This window comes from Corythoichthys intestinalis, chromosome 7 (genome assembly GCF_030265065.1).
Source record: "Corythoichthys intestinalis isolate RoL2023-P3 chromosome 7, ASM3026506v1, whole genome shotgun sequence".
Classification (NCBI taxonomy): domain Eukaryota; kingdom Metazoa; phylum Chordata; class Actinopteri; order Syngnathiformes; family Syngnathidae; genus Corythoichthys; species Corythoichthys intestinalis.
Window position 1 is genome coordinate 19,516,143 of NC_080401.1, and position 20,524 is coordinate 19,536,666.

General features: G+C 38.3%; 2 protein-coding genes across 2 annotated transcripts in view; one reads left to right on the forward strand and one right to left on the reverse strand.

The window, feature by feature from the left end:
* The window catches only part of dynlt2b (dynein light chain Tctex-type 2B), a 42,070-nt gene that overhangs the window by 5,707 nt on the left and 15,839 nt on the right, over positions 1–20,524 (forward strand). The gene's annotated exons all lie outside the window — the stretch shown is intronic.
* Positions 14,854–16,378, reverse strand: nmur1a (neuromedin U receptor 1a). The gene is given in 3 exon segments (XM_057840069.1): positions 14,854–14,897; positions 14,900–15,229; positions 15,517–16,378. Coding segments are annotated over 3 exon segments (1,236 nt in total).

Below are 20,524 nucleotides of genomic sequence, written 5' to 3' on the forward strand. Positions count from 1 at the left end.
CATGCCGTCCGTGGAATATAATAAATATTGGTGGAAACGGATTACGCTACACAAGCACTTTATTATGCTTGTTGTTAACACTTGTGTATGTAAATCTGATGTTGGTGGATTGTTTTCTTCTTGGGGATGAAATGCATGTGTAGCAGCTTAGTTTTTTTTACATAGCGTTTTGACAGTAGCTGTCATATTTTCGGAATCAAAGCACCGTGTACCGGAACTGCGTTCTGGCCCTGAATCCTTTACCGGAACTGCGTTCCTGACAGTTCTGGCCCACTTTCACCCCTGGTCATTGTATCGTTCAACAATTCCACACTCTTTTTCCAAGGAGAAGCTGAACGACGAAGTGATGCATAAGAGGCCTTTTCTGCATCACAATCAGATTCGCTTGAAGTATGCAAGGGCCCAATTGGATAAGACTGCATCATTTGGAACAAAGTACTGTGGACTGATGAAGCAAAGATTATTTGGTGATAACAAGGGCATGGTCATGCATAGTGATGAAAGAACACTGCGATCCAAGAAAACCACTTTCTACTCACAGTTAAATGTGGTGGCAGGTCAATCACGCTGTGGGGCTAGTTCTGGTAATGGAAAACTGCATGGATTCCACTCAGTCGCAACAGATTCTTAAGAATAACGTTCAACAAACAGTCACCACATTGACGTTTCGCCGGGGCTAAATTTTTCAACAATTAAACCACCAATAATCTACTTTGGTCTTCACACAAAGGAACTAGTATAATGTTCGAGGAGTGCCATCCCAGTCCTTAGGCATGAATATCAGTGAAAATTTGATTTGTGGGATTTTTTGAAATAAACTATTTTCATTTTATATGTTGATTGCACTAATTAAGGCAAGCAGAAGAAGTTTAATGATGAAAACTGACGTTTAACGATATTTTCCGAGATCTTCAGACTTCAAAATTAGTCAATTCGACCTGGAGCATAACAGGATTAAAGTATAATTTAGACAGTTTTAGTATTTTATGTGATAAGATACATAGTTTTATTCGTCAATTTCAGCTAATATTCGCCAGTTGGAAAAAGTTACGCTCTCAATTCGCCCGCATTAGAGTTATGAGGCATGCCTTTCTTTGTCCGTCTTTCTGCCCATTTTCTCCTGCTAAATTCTTATCCTGTTTTGAGTTTTGGGGAGCTGTTGCCTTTCGCAACAAACTCTGGGCAAAAGACAGCACTCCTGCACTTCATACATTCAGGACCTGTTGCCAGTCACTTACAAACTAACAGACAGACAGACAAAATTCCCATCTGTCACTCATTGCGAATCGAACCCCTGTTGTTTGGACAGATTCAGGAAAGTGAACTGCTATGGCGCTGATGAGTTCGTAACAAAACAGAAGAGCGCAGTGAAGTGATCATGCTCGGGTGATCAATTGCTGCTCTTTTCCCATACAGAATGTCTTGAAATGAAGTCCAATTTCATAACAGTGATTAATGCAGTCTTCTTGCAAACAGGAATCCCTGTCATCTCTCTGCCATGACATTGCCCAAAGTGTTCACACATATGATTTAAATGTATTTACAGCATATAAATAAAAAAATATTGTCTTAAAGGAATTAACCTTTTTTGGTCAACTGGAGGAAAAAAATATGTATATATATAAAAATTTCAGGCGTGGTAATGTAATGTAATGTGATATTTCATGTACATGAGTTCAACATTTCTAAAGCTTAACATGTCCAAAGGTTGTGGCCAGTTCATTGAGGTTTGAAATGAAGTATGATAAACAGTGTCTCAAAACAAATTAGAAAGTTTTGCTGTACAGAGTCTATCTTGCCTGGATCACCTTAATTTTTGGACTATAAGCCGCTACTTTTCCCCCTAATTTTGAATCATGCGGGTTATAGTCCAGTGCATCTTATTTGTTGATTTGTTTGGGTTAATAGGTAACGCTTTATTTGACAGTGGCGTCACAAGACTTGTCTTAAGACCGTCATAATTATGACATGATACTATCATGGGCGTTACTGAATGCTTATGACACCTATCATTAAGTGTCATCAGGCAAGTTATGTCGCTAACTTTTACATCCATTCAAAAGTGAGATAATATGCCGGATGACACTAAATGTCATCTGTTATAAGCATTCAATAATGCTCATGACAGTGTCATGTCACTATTATGTCTTATGACAGTCTTATGGTACCAATTTCAAATAAAGTGTTACCATATACCACAACCAGCAACTGTTGTTGTTGTTGTTGAAACAACTGGAGTAGTAACTGAAGAAATAATTAGCATAGAACAGGAACAGGAATCTGTAGCGCTGCAATGCATGCTAGGAGGCATGTTGGATGACAACAGTGTTGACAGCAGGTGGCAGCAGACGTTGGCTGTCTGCTCCAAGGGAGCAGGGATGGCCAAATGAAGCTTCTTAAAGCAATGAAGCCGTGCAGCCAATTGGTTCAAAACTTCATGGTGGTTCATTTGGTCTTATGACAGTCTTATGATGCCGCTGTCAAATAAAGTGTTACTGATTAATATATTTGGTGTACATATCTCATAATACAGTGAGTACAGCTGCAGTTTATAGTCCAGTGTGATTTATCCATGAACAAATGTCGTTTTCGTGTCAAATTTGGTGGGTGGCAGCTTATTGTCAGGTGTGCCTTATAGTCTGAGAATTACGGTACATGCATTTTATGGCTGAGTTTAACACAAGTAATATAGAGATGTTGATGTCGAACAGTGTCAAGACACTCCACCAATCAATCAATATAACACCCCTTAATCCACCACCTATTATTTACATATTTGTTTAATTATGTATTAAAATATTTGTTAATTTACACTATATTCTCACAACACTAATAGATCTCCTAATGGAAATATCCATAGTTACCACATGCTTCTAATACTGGTATGTGCTCGACAAGTCTTAGCTATGTCCTGTACGTCAATCCACCTGATTATTGCCCAGTCTTGTCAAGAACAGGGAGCAAATGTGGCTTACAATTACCATAAAAATATATGTGGGTGTTACTTTTTCTTGTCATTAGAAAATGGCAATGTGAGAATATAGTCTCTTAAAGACTAACTCTTAAACCATTAGCAGATTTTGAACTATGGATCCAACCATTTTCTGTTTTAGTTGTCCACATTCGTGACACAGGGTAGGTGGGTGGTGGGCCTATTTCAACTGAATTTTGTTGAGAGGCCGTGCACACCATGGACATTCTAACCAATTTCTAATCCATTCTAACCCTAACTATTTATTGATTGATTGAATTTTGAAAACAGGCATCGCATTATGGGCATACAAGAAGACAAACAAAACATAAGATTCGAAAAGGAGTAGGAAGAAGTAAAAAAAATTATGTTAACTTATATATGAATCCTACCCCTTTGTCCGCTACGTAATCATAAGCATGAATCAGACAAAACTAATACAATTCACAACAGTTCAATAATGCCTAAAGAACAATGGTTGGCATCACTCAACATTTTCTTAACATAAATAATATAATTCATTTCTATAATTACAGAAAAAAAGATCTTTGTATTTTCTCTTAAACACACTCAAATTAGCGCTTTTGTTTATGTCCTCAGTAAGTTTATTCCATAAGTCCACGCCACAAATTTAAGGACAAAAGTTTTTTTGTTGTTGTACGGTGATACTGCTTTTTGAAGTTTAACTCCCCTCTCAGATTATACCCTCATTGTCTATTTGAAAACAAAACTTGTATATTTCCAGGTAATGCGTTTTTCTGTGCCTTAAACATGATTATGGCCGTTTTAAATTTGACCTGACCGAGGAATTTTAACTCCTTGGATTCCAAGAAAAGACTATATGTATGTTCAAGGTATTTAGCCTTGTGCACTGTTCCTATTGCCTTTTTTTGAAGTACCACAAGTGACTGTAAATTGCTGGGATATGTATTGCCCCAAACCTCCACTCCGTAGCTGAGGTATGGCATTACTAATGAAGAGAACAAGATATGGTGTGTTTATAATTTATAAAGGGTTTAGTTTTGTTCAGTAGTCCAACACTCTTTGCCAGTTTTGTTTTTATATTCTTTATTTGTGACTTCCAATTCAAATGTTCATCCAGTATTACACCTAAAAATTTAGTCTCTGTTACACGTTCAATTTCGCTATCATCTATACCTTTTCTTCAATTTTTGTCTTATTTCCAGATAAAATATATTTAGTTTTTTCCATAATTATTGACAATTTATCCTCAACCAGTGATTCAGATATGTTAATTCAGTCATTACCTCATGCATCAGATTCTTTAATTTTTTTCCTGAGCATAGGATGTTGGTGTCATCTGCAAAGAGTAAAAAAAAAAAAAAAAAAATTTTTTTTTAGATGACATACATAGGTCATTGATAAACAGTGTAAAGAGTTTTAGACCCAATACAGAGCCCTGTGGTACTCCAACTTTCATGTCCAATAATGATGATCTGTAATCACCAATCTATACATACTGTTTGCGATTTTCTATTTTCAGTTTCTCCAGTACTTTTGAGAACTGGCACAATAAAGACACCGGGCGATAATTGCAATATAATTTGCTATCACCTGATTTATAAAGTGGAATGACTTTGTCCGTTTTCATTTTCTGTGGAAAACTCCAGTAGTAAAACAGAGGTTTCAGATGTAAGTTTGTGGATTTACTATACTATGTGTTACATTTTTTACAATCATCATGTTAATCCCATTGCAATCAGTTGAAGTCTTGTTTTTGAATGTATTTACCGTATCAATAACCTCCTTGTTTTCCACCTTGCCTAGAAATACTGAGTTTGGATTTCTTGATATAGTTTTAAAAACAGTTGGATCAATGATCTGATTTCCCCCAATATTCACAGCCAGTTTTACCCCAACACTTAAGAAATATTCATTGAATCCCTCAACTATGTCTTCTGTCTTGCTAATGTGTTTGTCCTCCCTGAGGAAAATGTTTGGATAGTCTTGATTAGTTGTAGTGTTCCTGATTAAAGTATTAGTGTACACATACCCTTCATGTTATCTTTTTGTGTTTCTAACTCTTTAGTATAATGGTCTTTTTTAGATAATTGCAATATACTAATTTATTATTTTTTTTGTATTTGAGCTCTGACTCTTTTGTTTGGTGCTTTATAAATTGTTTATATAGCAAATTCTTTTTCTTACAAGCATTTTTAGACCCTTTGTGATCCATGGGTTATCATCATGTTTCAAATTAAATTTATCTCTTCTTGTTGGACAATTTTTGTTGTATAAAGATAGAAATACCTGTAAAAAGTATTCATAAGCATCTTCAACGTATTTCTGCCATATAAAAATTCCTAGTTAAACTTTTGCATCTCATTTTTTTAGAGAATTTATGGTCTCTACTGTTCTACACCTTGAATATTTAGTTAGATGTTTTTTATTTTTGTTTTAGTACAGCACAGTCATAGATAACGAAGATCGGCAAGTGATCTGAAATATCATTGATCAGTAATCCACAGTTAAGACTGCCTCCCATGTCATGAGTGAAGATGTTGTCAATCACTGTTGCACTATGAGCAGTTATTCTGGTAGGATTGATTATCAGTGGATATAACCCCATACTAGAAATGGTCTCTATAAATTCGTCAGTTGTTTTATCTTTTCCTTCTCTGGACAAGTCAGCATTGAAATCACCACACACAAACATGACCTTGCATGTTGAAGAAGACAAATTCTCGAAACTGTTTCTGAAGATGTCCATATTTGAATTAGGCGCACGGTACACACAGCTTATGATCACATTTTTCTGTTTTTCTAAATATACTTCCACAGTCAAACATTCCATAACATCAGAAATAGAGAGTGTCATATCTTATACAGTGGGAAAAATAAGTATTTAGGCAACCACTAATTGTAAAAGTTCTCCCACTTGAAAATTTTATAGAGGCCTGTAATTGTCAACATGGGTAAACCTCAACCATGAGAGACAGAATGTGGAAAAAAAATCCCAGAAAATCACATTGTTTGATTTTTAAAGAATTTATTTGCAAATCATGGTGGAAAATAAGTATTTGGTCAATACCAAAAGTGAATCTCAATACTTTGTTATGTGCCCTTTGTTGGCAATAACAGAGGCCAAACGTTTTCTGTAACTCTTCACAAGCTTTTCACACGCTGTTGCTGGTATTTTGGCCCATTCCTCCATACAGATCTCCTCCAGAGAAGTGATGTTTTGGGGCTGCCGTTGGGCAACACGGACTTTGAACTCCCTCCACAGATTTTCTATAGGGTTGAGATCTGGAGACTGGCTAGGCCACTCCAGGACCTTGAAATGCTTTTTACGAAGCCACTCCTTTGTTGCCCTGGCTGTGTGTTTGGGATCATTGTCATGCTGAAAGACCCAGCCAAGTCTCATCTTCAATGCCCTTGCTGATGGAAGATTTTTACTCAAAATCTCTCGACACATGGCCCCATTCATTCTACAAAATCTTTCGATACATGGCGCCATTCATTCTTTCCTTTACACGGATCAGTCGTCCTGGTCCCTTTGCAGAAAAACAGCCCCAAAGCATGATTTTTCCACCCCCATGCTTCTCAGTGGGTATGGTGTTCTTCGGATGCAATTCAGTATTCTTTCTCCTCCAAACATGAGAACCTGTGTTTTACCAAAAAGTTCTATTTTGGTTTCATCTGACCATAACTCATTCTCCCAGTCCTCTTCTGGATCATCCAAATGCTCTCTAGCGAACCGCAGACAGTCCCGGACGTGTACTTTTTTCAGCAGGGGGACACGTCTGGCAGTGCAGGATTCGAGTCCCTGGGGGTGCATTGTGTTACTGATAGTAGCCTTTGTGACTGCGGTCCCAGCTCTCTGTAGGTCGTTCACTAGGTCCCGCCGTGTGGTTCTGGTATTTTTGCTCACCGTTCTTGTTATCATTTTGACGCCACGGGTTGAGATCTTGCATGGAGCCCCAGATCCAGGGAGATTATCAGTGGTCTTGTATGTCTTCCATTTTCTAATAATGCTCCCACAGTTGATTTCTTTACACCAAGCATCTTACCTATTGCAGATTCAGTCTTCCCAGCCTGGTGCAGGTCTACAATTATTTCTCTGGTGTCCTTTGACAGCTCTTTGGTCTTGGCCATAGTGGAGTTTGGAGGGTGACAAACTGAGGTTGTGGACAGGTGTCTTTTATACCGATAATGAGTTAAAACAGGTGCCATTAATACAGGTAACGAGTGGAGCCTCGTTAGACCTCGTTAGAAGAAGTTGGACCTCTCTGACAGCCAGAAATCTTGCTTGTTTGTAGGTGACCAAATACTTATTTTCCACTCTTAATTTGGAAATAAATTCTTTAAAAATTAAACAATGTGATCCCCCCCCCCCCCCACACACACACACACACACATTCTGTCTCTCATGGTTGAGGTTTACCCATGTTGACAATTACAGGCCTCTCTAATCTTTTCAAGTCAGAGAACTTGCACAATTGGTGGTTGACTAAATACTTACTTACGTCTTGCATTAAAATGTATTGTTTAGATATGTTGCTGCCTGGGAACTTTCTACATCGTGCGGAAAAAATTGTATGTTCCTTATAACAAGAGCCTGTCACATAATAATGCTGATTGCAATCAATAGAAAAAAAATTACACATCATGGCAATCAGCTTTTCTTATGAACCACAATTTAACTCCAGGGGTTTATACACTGTTAGTGTCCATCCAGATGGGTCCAAATTAAGACTGTCTGACCTCTTATAAAACCTAACTGTGCCCATGCATTGATTGTGCCAGATTTTCCTCTCCTTATGTCCTTCCAATGTGATACTTACTAGCTGCTGTCTCTGAGAGTGGTTGTCACTTCATATGTCAAGTTGCCTCTGGAATCCCCCCCAGCTCCACTTGGATGAAGGGCTTCAAGCATCTGTCAGCATGTAACATATGACTTTGATGTAAAACACTTGAAAGCACTTGGGAGCTGGGGAAGTTGTCACAAGGTAGAGTGTGCCTCAATAAATTGGAATATAATGGACACCCTACTTTAGTAGAATGAAACAGAAGGTAGTGTCTGACAGAAGGGTTCACAAGGAAGGCATGTCACAAAGTTTATTCCTTTATTTTTATTAAATGGAAAGGGAAAAGTGATGTTAAATGTTTGCGCCTTTACAAGTCTTTCCTGCACGACGTCCCTCTTGGACTGACAAATCTATATTTTAACACAGCTAACGTTGGAAATAATCCTCAATGTGATGTTCAGCGCCACGATTGCTGCTACTGGATACAATAATGCCTCCGGAAATCAATGTATCTCCTGTACCTAACTTCTTGATCTTTCTGATGCCATAAAACCAATGGAAGTACATAAATACACTATTATGGTTATGAGTGTGTTTCCTCTACTTCGAATGCAAAAAGACCCATCAAGTACATTGTGCAAATGTGGCTGAACAGAAGATTTTTTTATATCAAAGGTGCACCTATCTAACACTTTCATCTGATTAAATTAGGCACTCACTCTTTATTTAGCTGGGTGATATACAGTGTATGTATAGACAAGTTTTCGAGGTACTTCCACATTTCTGCTCGCGACTTCCGTTTTACATTTTCTCCATCCAAAACAACACTGGAGCTGGAGGAACATTACTCATCAAAATCCCTCAAAAAGACAATTTGGAAAAAACGAATCTATCTGCCATCATCACGACATGGGAGGACAACATGTTCATGAAGGCAGATGTGGAACTCGTACCACCGCATGTTTTTGTAGCCATGTTGACGCTGTGTTATGGAAGGTATGTTCTTCCTATCCCTGAATTTTCATGTGTCCAGTGCTCAAAACATACTAAAGCTAAAATTTTGCGCATGAAACGAGTTGTTGCCTTTGACATTGATGGTTATGATGTTGTTACGATGATCATTGTAATTATGATGATGTTTAGTATTATTTACTACAACTACTGTACTGCTGTGGCAGCAACGCATGCTATCTGCCGCTAGGCTGTTGCTAATCTTGTACGTGTAGGATGGCACAATTGTGTTACAAGTTTTTTGTTAGTTTGTTTACAGGAAGAAAACACTGATAGGCAAGGGAAGACAAGTTGATTTGCCTTACAACAACACTCACTGTACGTTGATGGACATCTATCGAGACTACGCACGTTCTACTTTGATGATGGAAGGCTCGGCTCCTGGGGCGGCTGAAAGGCAGGGGCTGGGACAAACGGTGGCTCGCCTCGCGATGGACCGTCAGCTCGATCTCGTGATCCAACTATGAGGTTTTTAACTGCAGCAGCTTTAAGATACGGTATTTGACCTGGAATTATGGAGGACAGCGGGAGAAAACCTGTCCAGAAGCAGCCGAGGCTCTACGTAATGTCGGGTGAAAATTTGGCGAGGTTCGCTTAAGCCGCTCTGGATTTCTGCTGTCTGATATCACATTCTTGTATGCTCCACCTTTGTTAAGATTTTTCTAATAATTTCATGAATTGTGATTTATTGGCCTGGTTTGCACATGCAAAAATCATTTTAAATAAAACAAGAAATGGAATCATGTTGTCCAGATAGATATATTTATATAGATAAATATAGATTCTGTGGTTTCCTCTGGTTTGATTTTGCAGTTTTAACTTTGTCAACACACTGCTTACTTCAACCGCACTTCATGTTGTTCTATCTAAACCGGAAGTTCGTAGCAGAAATGATCAAAGATGGTGCTACCCATGTTTCGCTCAGGAAACTTGTCTATGTGAAATTTAGTAAAACTAAATAAATATTGAATTCATTTGAGTATTATTTAATCTTGATTGAAATTTTCCACGCATTCATCTGAGCCTGAAAAGTCCTTTGTCATATTTCACTATCATGTTTGATATAAACTACAGTATATGCTCAACACCCCCCTCCTTTTTTTTTTTTTTTTAAATTCTAAATGATGGCATTCCTGCATCACAGCAATGGCCAAGCAGATGACTTATCCTTGAAAGAATATAATGACATGTTTACTACCAGTTATATCAGGACTTTTGTACTTAGGAGGTCTTTTTGTGTGTGTATGTACTGTGTGTGTGTGTGGCTAGTTTTGTCCACAGTTATTTCACGGTGTGCTGTGCATCAATAGCTGACTCACTCATTTTGGTATGCCCCTTCCCTTCCTCCAATATCACTTGCACCTTTGAGAAAGAGGGACGCCATTCTTCATGTCCACAGATGCGCTATGACTTTTAATCCTCGTCACCCAACTTCCACCTGCTCACAAATTTGAATTCAATTATCAGTCCTCTTCACGGTCATTATCAGTAAGTAGTGTGTCTATATGCACCATATATAACCTGGTATCTATTTCCTCGGTGAAAGATTGTATTCCATTCCATTGCATCTAAATTTGAAGCTGCAATTGTGCTTGCTCCATTTCGCACGTTCAAAAAGACATGAAATTTTTAAGCCGAATGGAGGGAATGTATTGTTTTACTTAAATTAGAATCTGTATGTTCCACCCTTGAATTTTGGAATAACCCTACATAAACAGGACATGGTTATGATGCAAGAGGGCCTTGAACATTTTCAGATTAAATGAAACATGGCGGATTTTATGTCAAGGACAGGCATTCAATGTTGTTTTCTGGGGACAACACTGTAATTGCAGATAGACTGAATCAGACGGATTGAGGTCAACAATATAACACTTTATTGAAGCTGCAATCGCTCTGTGTCGAAAACACAATAGTGAAACTAAGTGGACATATTTTCACTCATAGCTCAAAACCACCAAGTTATTTTTGCTGGTTTCCAAAATTGCAAATTCACATGCCTTTTTAGGCTTTTCGGAAATGTACAACTTTATTAATGGGTACATCTACAATAGCCCCCTAAACAAGACATACAGCTACAATATCAATGAGTTCACATTACAAGCCACTGAGAGCTGTTTACTTAGTTAGTCAATGCAAAACATTGTAAAATATTGCATGTATGTCACTTACAGGGTGCAATGGTCGACCAAAAATGAAATAAAATTTGCTGTAACCTTTTTTTGTGACAGTTTGAGTTACATTCAGTAAAGCACTGTAACTATAAATTGGACATGAAACTGCTTATCTGTTGTTTAAACAAGAGAATTAAAACTAATTTTAGTAACAGTAAATTCCCTAAAATATGAAAAATGATTATTATTTTACCTGTTCTGTTCAGCTGCTTAGACATGGAGAATGGGAATTAGTGTCCTTATGGTCTGAACAGTTTTAATGTGCCGCATGGGAGTTATAATGTACTCCCATTGTTGTTGTTCATTTTGTTTTATGTATTAGGAGAAAACAGCGGACAGGAAGGGATTTTGGAGGAACAGAAAGAAATGACGCAGACAGAGGAGGAGGAGAACAAACAACAACAAAAAATACATGATTAAAAATTAATCTAATTATATCTACCGGTGGACAAAATAAAACGTGATTAGGGAGGCTAAATAACCTATGAAATAACATTGCAAGAAAGAATACTTAATAATTTATACAAACTCTTAAATATTTCTTTTTTGGATAGTGCAACCTCGATATTACACGGCAAGAATGATGAGCGTGCAACAGTAGAATTCTGATCATAATGAATTATAATAATATAAAGCTCCTAATAGCATGGCCTGTTATTTTGCCGTGACTCAGTAAACCAGGTAAGCTATGTAAATGCACAAAATATAGTTTTCCACACTGCTAGATTTTTGTTTTCTGCTGCCATTCAAAATATTTTAATTTGTTGAACATTCTGTTAAGCATATTGCAAACCATGAGGTCTGCTTGCCAGGGAATGAGCAGCACTGTTTCTGTATTACATATGGGAACTCAATACTAATTGTTTCAAAAAATGAACAGATGTACCATTAGAGTCGATGACACTAAGGTGTAATAACAATAGTAATAATAATAATACATTTTATTTCTAGAGCGCTTTTCAAGCCACACAAAGACGCTTCACAAGAGAGATGGAATCATAGTACGATCAAAACAATCATTACAAAAAAAGATTAAAAAGATAAAAGATTAAAAGCACAATAAAGAGAAGCAAAGACATAACAGAGCTAGGGGTCATGGTAGGTAAGAAAGAGTGAACAGGTGTGTTTTGAGTCTGGATTTGAAAAGTGAAAGGGTAGATATACTGCGAAGATCAGGGTGTAGGGAGTTCCAGAGCTGGGGGGCACACTGACTAAAAGCTCTAAAAGGTGTGTATTATAACTTCCTTTCAATTACATTCTATACATACGTTACAATGAAACACAAAAAATGTGTGTGTGGCTGCAATATTTTCCAAGGCTCGTATACAACACAGAGTAACAATAAATAAAAAGAACAAAAATGGAAATGCAAGAAAAGCAAATTTGCTCAACATAGACTTAACATGCACATCTAATACATTCAAGGCAGCAAGGCGTTAGCGTGACAGCACATTGTACATAAGTTTATGAAGGGAAGAATGCATTTACTCAATGCAGTTAATGATACACTGTAGATATATACATACATTTCGTTCTCTTTTTCTTGTGTTATGTTCAGACAGCCACTGCGTGGTGCTTACTGTGCATAACTTGTGTAGCTTGTAATCATTGTCAAATGACAACCTTGAATCCAACCTATATGATGAATGTGGCATCATTAGTTGTATTTTCCTACTTAACACACAGATCAATGAAAATATACAGTGCCCTCCATAATTATTGGTACCCCTGGTTAAGATGTGCTTTTTAGCTTCTAATTTTTAAAAAAAATTCAAATAATATTAGACCTTAATGGAAAAAAGGAGAAAAATCCAACCTTCAATACGAGTGCATTTATTCAGTGGGGGAAAAATCCCACATAAAGAAATAATTATTTGACATCAAATAATGTGTGTCACAGTTATTAGCACCCCTGGTGTTAATACTTTGTACAACCCCCTTTTGCCAACAAAACAAGGTCTGGGGACTGAGATGGGCATGGGAGGAGCTTGATTTAATGTCTGGTGAACCATTTCTGTGTAGATTTGGCCATATGTTTAGGGTCAGTGTCTTGCTGAAAGACCCAGTAACGACCCATCTTCAGCTTTCGGGCAGAGGGCAACAGATTTTGATTTAAAATGTCCTGGTATTTCAAAGCATTCATGATGCCATGCACCCTAACAAGGTTCCCAGGGCCTTTGGAAGCGAAACAGCCCCACAGCATCACTGACCCACCCCCATACTTCACAGTGGGTATGAGGTGCTTTTCAGCATGCGCATCTTTCGTGGCATGCCAGACCCACTTAGAGTGTTTGTTGCCAAAAAGCTCAATCTTGGTCTCATCTGACCAAAGCACACAGACCCAGGCTTCAACTGGGACCGTGTGCTTTGGTCAGATGAGACAAAGATTGAGCTTTTTGGAACCATGTGTGACCTTGTTTTGCTGGCAAAACGGGGTTGTACAAAGTATTAACACTAGAGGTGCTAATAATTGTGTCACACATTATTTGATGTCAAATAATTATTTCTTTATGTGGGATTTTTCCCCACTGAATAAATGCACTTGTATTGAAGGTTGGATTTTTCTCTTTTTCTCATTAAGGTCCCATATTATTTGAATTAAAAAAAATTATTAGAAACTAAAAAAACACATCTTAACCAGGGGTGCCAATAATTATGGAGGGCACTGTATGTAATGTAGAACCATGTTAATATGTCCTGGGACTGGTTTGATTTGACCTTTGAGCTATGAAGAAGATGTGCTCACCAGTTATCCATGTACAGTGTATCACAAAAGTGAGTACACTCCTCGCATTTCTGAAGATATTTAAGTATATATTTTCATGGGACAACACTGACAAAATGACACTTTGACACAATGAAAAGTAGTCTGTGTGCAGCTTATATAATAGAGTTAATTTATTTTCCCCTCAAGATAACTCAAAATATTGACATTAATATCTAAACCCCTGGCAACAAAAGTGAGTACACCCCTTAGAAACTACGTACATCCCTAAATGTCCAAATTGAGTACTGCTTGTCATTTTCCCTCCAAAATGTCATGTGACTCGTTAAGGGAGTGCTTTCAGCATTGCTGCAGATATTGAAGAGGTAGGGGGTCAGCTTGTTAGTGCTCAGACCATACGCCACACTCTACATCAAATTAGTGTGCATGACTGCCACCCTAGTACCGTCTTCTGAAGACGGTACACAAGAAAGCCCGCCCTTCTCATCAGATCATAGGACATGGTTCCAGTAATCCATGTGCTTTGTTGACATGTCTTCAGCAAACTGTTTGCGGGCTTTCTTGTGGACCATCTTCAGAAGAGGCTCCCTCCTGGGGTGACAGCCATGCACACCAATTTGATATAAAGTGTGGTGTACAGTCTGAGCACTAACAGGCTGACCCCCCCCCCTCTTCAATCTTTGCAGCAATGCTGACAGCACTCCTGTAACGAGTTACATGACATTTTGGAAGGAAAATGACAAGCATTACTCAATTTGGACATTTAGGGATATAGTTTCCAAGGGGTGTACTCACTTTTGTTGTCAGGAGTTTAGATATTAATGGTTATATTTTGCGTTATTTTGAGGGGAAAATAAAAATACCTCTATTATATTAGCTGCACACAGACTAATTTTCATTGTGTCAAAGTGTCATTTTGTCAGTGTTGTCCCATAAAAATATATATACTTAAATATCTGCAGAAATGCAAGGAGTGTACTCAATTTTGTGATATACTGTAAAACTTTGCTGACATTGAGCTTTATGGGAGCATTACCAGTACACATATTACAGCACTTTGTCACATGACTACATGCAGTGATGGATGTGAGAACGCTGGTCTGTGTTTCCGATTCTGCATGATGACATTTATTTGTGGTTTTCTGCTTAATCGTTCTCATTGTGAGAGAGAAAAACAGATGCAGTTGCTTGGAATTGAAATTCTTAAAACGTGACAGTGGTCTCTTCTTTTACTGCCTGCTCTCCACCTCATCTTCTGCAGCATTGGCTCCAATGCTGAGTGGAGCTTCATTTATGGTACTACGGAGTGTTACTCGAGTGACACTTAAAGAGTACTTTCGAGGGGTGGCGTGCGAGCGGTGACACATGACATCCGTGAACATTTCTCGAAAACGTGTGGACATAAGATTGTATAAGATTGGGTTGACTGCGGAACTAAGGTAAAAGAACACTCCAGATAGGATGTGAACATACTCGAAGGCCTGCTGTAGATTGTTGGTCCAGTCAGTGATGAAACTCCACACGAGGCGGTCGGTGTGAAACGGGGCCCAGCAGATCCCAAAAACCACCACTAAAACAACTGCAAACAGACAGAAAAAAGATTGAATCTGAAATGCTACGCACACAACAAAAATATAAATTAACAACAACAACAAAAAATTAGCATCACGCACAGCAGTCTGCTGGACATTTGCATTTTGATTTGATTGTGCTTAACCAGTTGATATATCGATCCAGATAGATTAATTATGGCACCTATAATGTAAACTTGTTAAATTATATCATCAGCGTTCATAAAAGGAAAACTGAATTTAAGCATATTAAAAAAAAACCCACATCAGAAGGTAAAAAACATGTAATACGTACACAGCATCTTGGTGACCTGCCGTCGTCGAGCCTTTTGTTGTTGAGTGCGGACACTACAGAAGCTGTCCTGACCGCCGCCTGCGTTTGCTTCTAGTGCCTGGTGCATTCTCTCCCGTTTTAGCTGGAGACCAATGAGTGTGTATAGGACACTAATGATGAGCATGGGCAGGAAGAAAAATAGCCAGGTGGTCAGTTGAATGATAAGGTTGTATATCCACTTAGGCTTCACCACCGTACAAATGACTGAGTCAGGGATCTCCACATTCTGTTGCCCATCACTGGAGTTACAACTAAGGTAGTCAATCCCATGTAGACTTGTGTTGGGGAGAGCGCACAACACTGACACACCCCACACGGTGAGAATGACCCGCTTGGCGTGGGTGCGCGTCACTACGTATTTTGCACGCAGCGGGTGTACCACAGCGATGTAGCGCTCCACGCTTAGTGATGTCACATTGAGAATGGATGCCAAGCAGACCGTCTCTAATAGAAAAGTCTTAAAGTAGCAGCCCCCTAACCCAAACAAGAATGGGTAATTCTGCCACAAGTCGTACAGTTCCAATGGCATGCCCAGCAGTAGCACCAGCAGGTCTGACACAGCAAGGCTGAACAGGTAGTAATTGGTTGGCGTCCACATCACTTTGTTCCTTGCGATGACAGTGCAAGTGAGGATGTTGCCAAACACCCCAACTACAAATATAATTAAGTATATGATAAAGATGGGAAGCAACATAGGTGAGCGACGGCGTCCCCAATATTTCTCCAGAAATTCGTCCAATGTCATGCTCGTGTTTTCCCCCTGCATGTCACAGCCATTTATGTCACTGCCGTTCAGTTCACTGCTATTCATGTCAGGAGTCATCTTGTTCAGATAATGAGATTGCCTGAGAACAATAAAGTGAAACATTCACCTGCATTAAAAATAATGCATAGTTAAGAAATGCAATAGATTAATACAAGACATAATTTGATCATCCAGGAACATGTCCCAGCAGAGGTATGACCACTGAATCAAGCATGGACACTTTGTTAAAACTCCCCCACGTATTAAATTGCTAATGAAATGATCTCTTTCTCTTGTTGAAACCCTATCTCAAGTGTTACTGTGAAGAGCAGACTGATTGAATGAAGATCAATTGCTATCAGCCGCTCTGCCCTTGAAGAACTCCAAATATAAGGACCTCACTGGTATGAAAAAGTATCTGTGCCTCTGGAATTTCTCACATTTCTGTATAAAATCACCATCAAATGTGAGCTGATCTTTGTCAAAATCACACAGATGAAAAAACAGTCTGCTTTAACTAAAACCACCCAAACATTTAGAGGTTTTCAAATTTTAATGAGGATAGTATGCAAACAATGACAGAAGGGGGAAAATTAAATAAGAATAAATAATAAGTGAATGAATGAATAATGAATGAATAAATAAGTGAACCATCACATTTAATATTTTGTGCCCCCCGCCCCACCCCCCTTTGGCAGCAATAACTTCAACCAGACGCTTCCTGTAGCTGCAGAGCAGTCTGGCACATCGATCAGGACTAATCTTGGCCCATTCTTCTCTACAAAACTGCTGAAGTTCAGTCAGATTCCTGGGATGTCTGGCATGAATCGCTGTCTTTAGGTCATGCCACAGCATCTCAATGGGGTTCAAGTCTGGGCTTTGACTTGGCCACTCCAGAACGTGCATGTTCTTCTTCCGAACCCACTCGGAAGTTGATTTACTTCTGTGTTTTGGATCACCGTCTTGTTGCAGCATCGATCCTCTTTTAAGCTTCAACTGTCTGACAGTTGGCCTCAGGTTTTCCTGCAAAACATCCTGATAAACTTTTGAACAATGCATGAATGATTGCAAATTGTCCAGGTCCTGAGGCAGAAAACAGCCCCAAATCATGATGCGCCCTCCACCATGCTTCACGGTGAGGATGAGGTGTTGATGTTGGTGAGCGGTTCCATTTTTTTCTCCGCACATGACGTTGTGTGTTTCTCCCCAAAAAATTCAACTTCAGTTTCATCAGTCCACAAAATATTTAGGCAAATCTTTTGTGGCGTGTCCAAGTGCCTTTTTGGGAACATTGAACGAGCAACAATGTTTTTTTAGACAGCAGTGGCTTCTTCTGTGGAGTCCTCCCATAAACACTATTCTTAGCCATAGTTTTACATATAGTTGATGTGTACACAGAGGTATTGGACTGTGACAGTGATTCCTGTAAGTCTTTAGCAGACACCCCAGGGTTCTTTTTTACCTTTCTGAGTATTCTGCGCTGAACTCTTGGCGTTATCTTTGGTGGACAGCCACTCCTTGGGAGAGAAGCAACAGTGCCAAACTCTCTCCACTTGTAAACAACTTCTCTTATTGTCGATTGATGAACATCCAGTACTTTTAGAGATGGTTTTGTATCCTTTCCCAGCTTTATACAAATCAACAATCCTTAATCGCAGGTCTTCAGACTGCTCTTTTGACCGAGCCCTGATACACATCAGACAATGCTTCTCATCAAGACAATTTTTACGGGGTGTGTTTTATAGTGGGCAGGGCAGCCTTAAACCACACATCAGTGATTGGGCAAACATCTGACTTAAATTGTTTGGTAAAAATTGGTTTCAATTGCTCTTAAGTCTCCTTAGGCAGAGGGTTCACTTACTTATTTCCCCCCCCTTCTGTCATTGTTTGCACGCTATCCTCATTAAAAGTTGAAAACCTATACATGTTTGGGTAGTTTTAGTCAAAGCAGACACTGATTTTGACAAAGATCAAATTACATTTGATGGGGATTTTATGCAGAAATGTGAGAAATTTCAAAAGGTTCAGATGATTTTTTTATACCACTGTACAAATCTTCAATATTGTTTTACCCAATACACATCAAAAAGTCAAAAACAAACTTGATGTTGAAGTCTTCTATGAAATATAGAACTAAAAATGTTTGAATAGAGTAATTTTTATCTGTTTGCTTCTAATCTGCTGACTTTCATTCTAGGGTGACAGAGGAAAATATTAAAACTAAAAAAAGTTGTAGTTTTTTTTTTTTTTTTTGCACAAACATGTTGGCGTAATCACTAATGTTAACTATAGTACATTGTTATGTAGGACACATTTGAAAGGCAATAAGATGTTTTTGCTTTCTTAATTATTCCAAATGATAGATCCCCTCTGGTTGGGCTATTTTGGAAGCTCACTTTCGGGATGTGACTTGAGACAAGTTAATTGCCAGTCTAATCATGTAGCCTGTTCCAATTAGGAGATCCAATCAGCCAATTCTGTTGTCTGAACATACAAATCTAGATTTAAGCATCAAGTGGTCCATGATTGGCAATTTAATTGTATCTTTTGGTCCTGTAGAAAGCAGCTCTAAGCAATTTTTAAAATTGTCACAAAGTGTTTTTTAATGATGTTATTGTGCTGTGCCGTGCATCGGGTTATCACTAAACAACAGCGGCTCGACTGTGCTTTGCTGAAGGGCAACGGTATCACTAATTATGCTCATACTTATTATTTGGACTCAAACTTCTTTTTTTCATCTAGCTTGAAGGTAAAAATTCAAGAGACAAATTACATCCAATCATTCCCTGAACCAGGGGTTATCTTAAGCAGTGTTGTTGTCTGGACCCTTCATGGGAGCACAGAGAAGTAAGCAATGCAGCATTCAGAATATCTGGTTAAGAGGGAAGTAATTTGGTCATTAGAATTATAGTGTTTATTATAGCCTACAATTGAAAATCTCATGAACTCTGATGATTTCATGAATGCGTTTTCAATGAAATCTTATTAAGAATTATTTTTTTTTTTAAACGGGTTTATTGCATTTATTTTCACCATGGTGGATAATTGCACATCTGCATCTCAATTCTAAAATTAAGTGTTGAAACCAGAGCTTCGGCCTTTCTGAGTGGAGTTTGCAGGTACTCCTTGTGCCTATGTGGGTTTTTCCAAAAATCATGCCTGCTGCGTTTATTGACCACTCTAAAATTGTTTGTTGCGATGAATGTGAGTGTGAAAAGTTGCTTGTGTACTTGTGCATTTCAATTGGCTTGCAAACATTTCAGGGTGAGCATAAACAGTACAGAAAATAAACAGATAATGCAATGAATTTCATTTTCTGAATGAGAGTGAGCAAGTGAAGCGTTCTACAAGTAATGCAGCAGCATCTCTGCCAGTTCAGTTGACTGGCTGCTAATAAGTTAGGATGTCATCTTTGACATTTATCGTATTACTCTGTGAAAGGAATATCTATGAAAATATATATGTTGGCAAACACTTTTCATAGATCACCATAGAGACGGCGCATGAAACATAATGAGCAGGATAATAGCTTTTCATTCAGTATGAACTACCATTGTGCTCTGTACCATTAACTGTGCTTGTTGTGCATAAGCACGACGCATTTTGAACAGTAAAGCTTGATAGCATACAATATTTTTTTCTTCCTTGTTTATGTGAACAATGTTACCTATAATGGTCTCTCTAAGTGCTATTTTGTAGTCTGGTGGTTATTGTCAGTGGCTTTTGCAGCTATGTGCTCAAAATTTCATCTCTGTCCTTTCCTTCACATCGTTTGCACAGGGTAATTCTGCTACATAAGAGGGATGTTAAGACTCTCAAATTGAAGAATATTTTAATCTAGATGATTTGGTGCTGTTAACAAGGCAAGTGAAGAATAGCCTTTGTTAGGTTTTGTTGATTTGTCTTTTATTAAGTTTGAGTTCTGGAAGTTGTTTTTAGAAAGCAGAACACTGCTACACTCAAATATAATTCCCCTCCGACTTGTTTTGCACATGGATGCCAGTCCCAAATTCATATGTCCATTGACTTTGGGGGAAGGAGGAGCAGGTGCAGCAGTAGCTGAGGATGCCGAAGCAATAGTTATTTAAAGTTTTGCATATTTTATTAAGCAATCTGTGGAAATGAGCACTTGATATTGTTTGAGTACATGGGGCTGATTTTTGTTTGATGTGTATCATTTGTTCAGTCAATTTTTCAAGTCCAAAAAAAAAAAAAAAAAAAAAC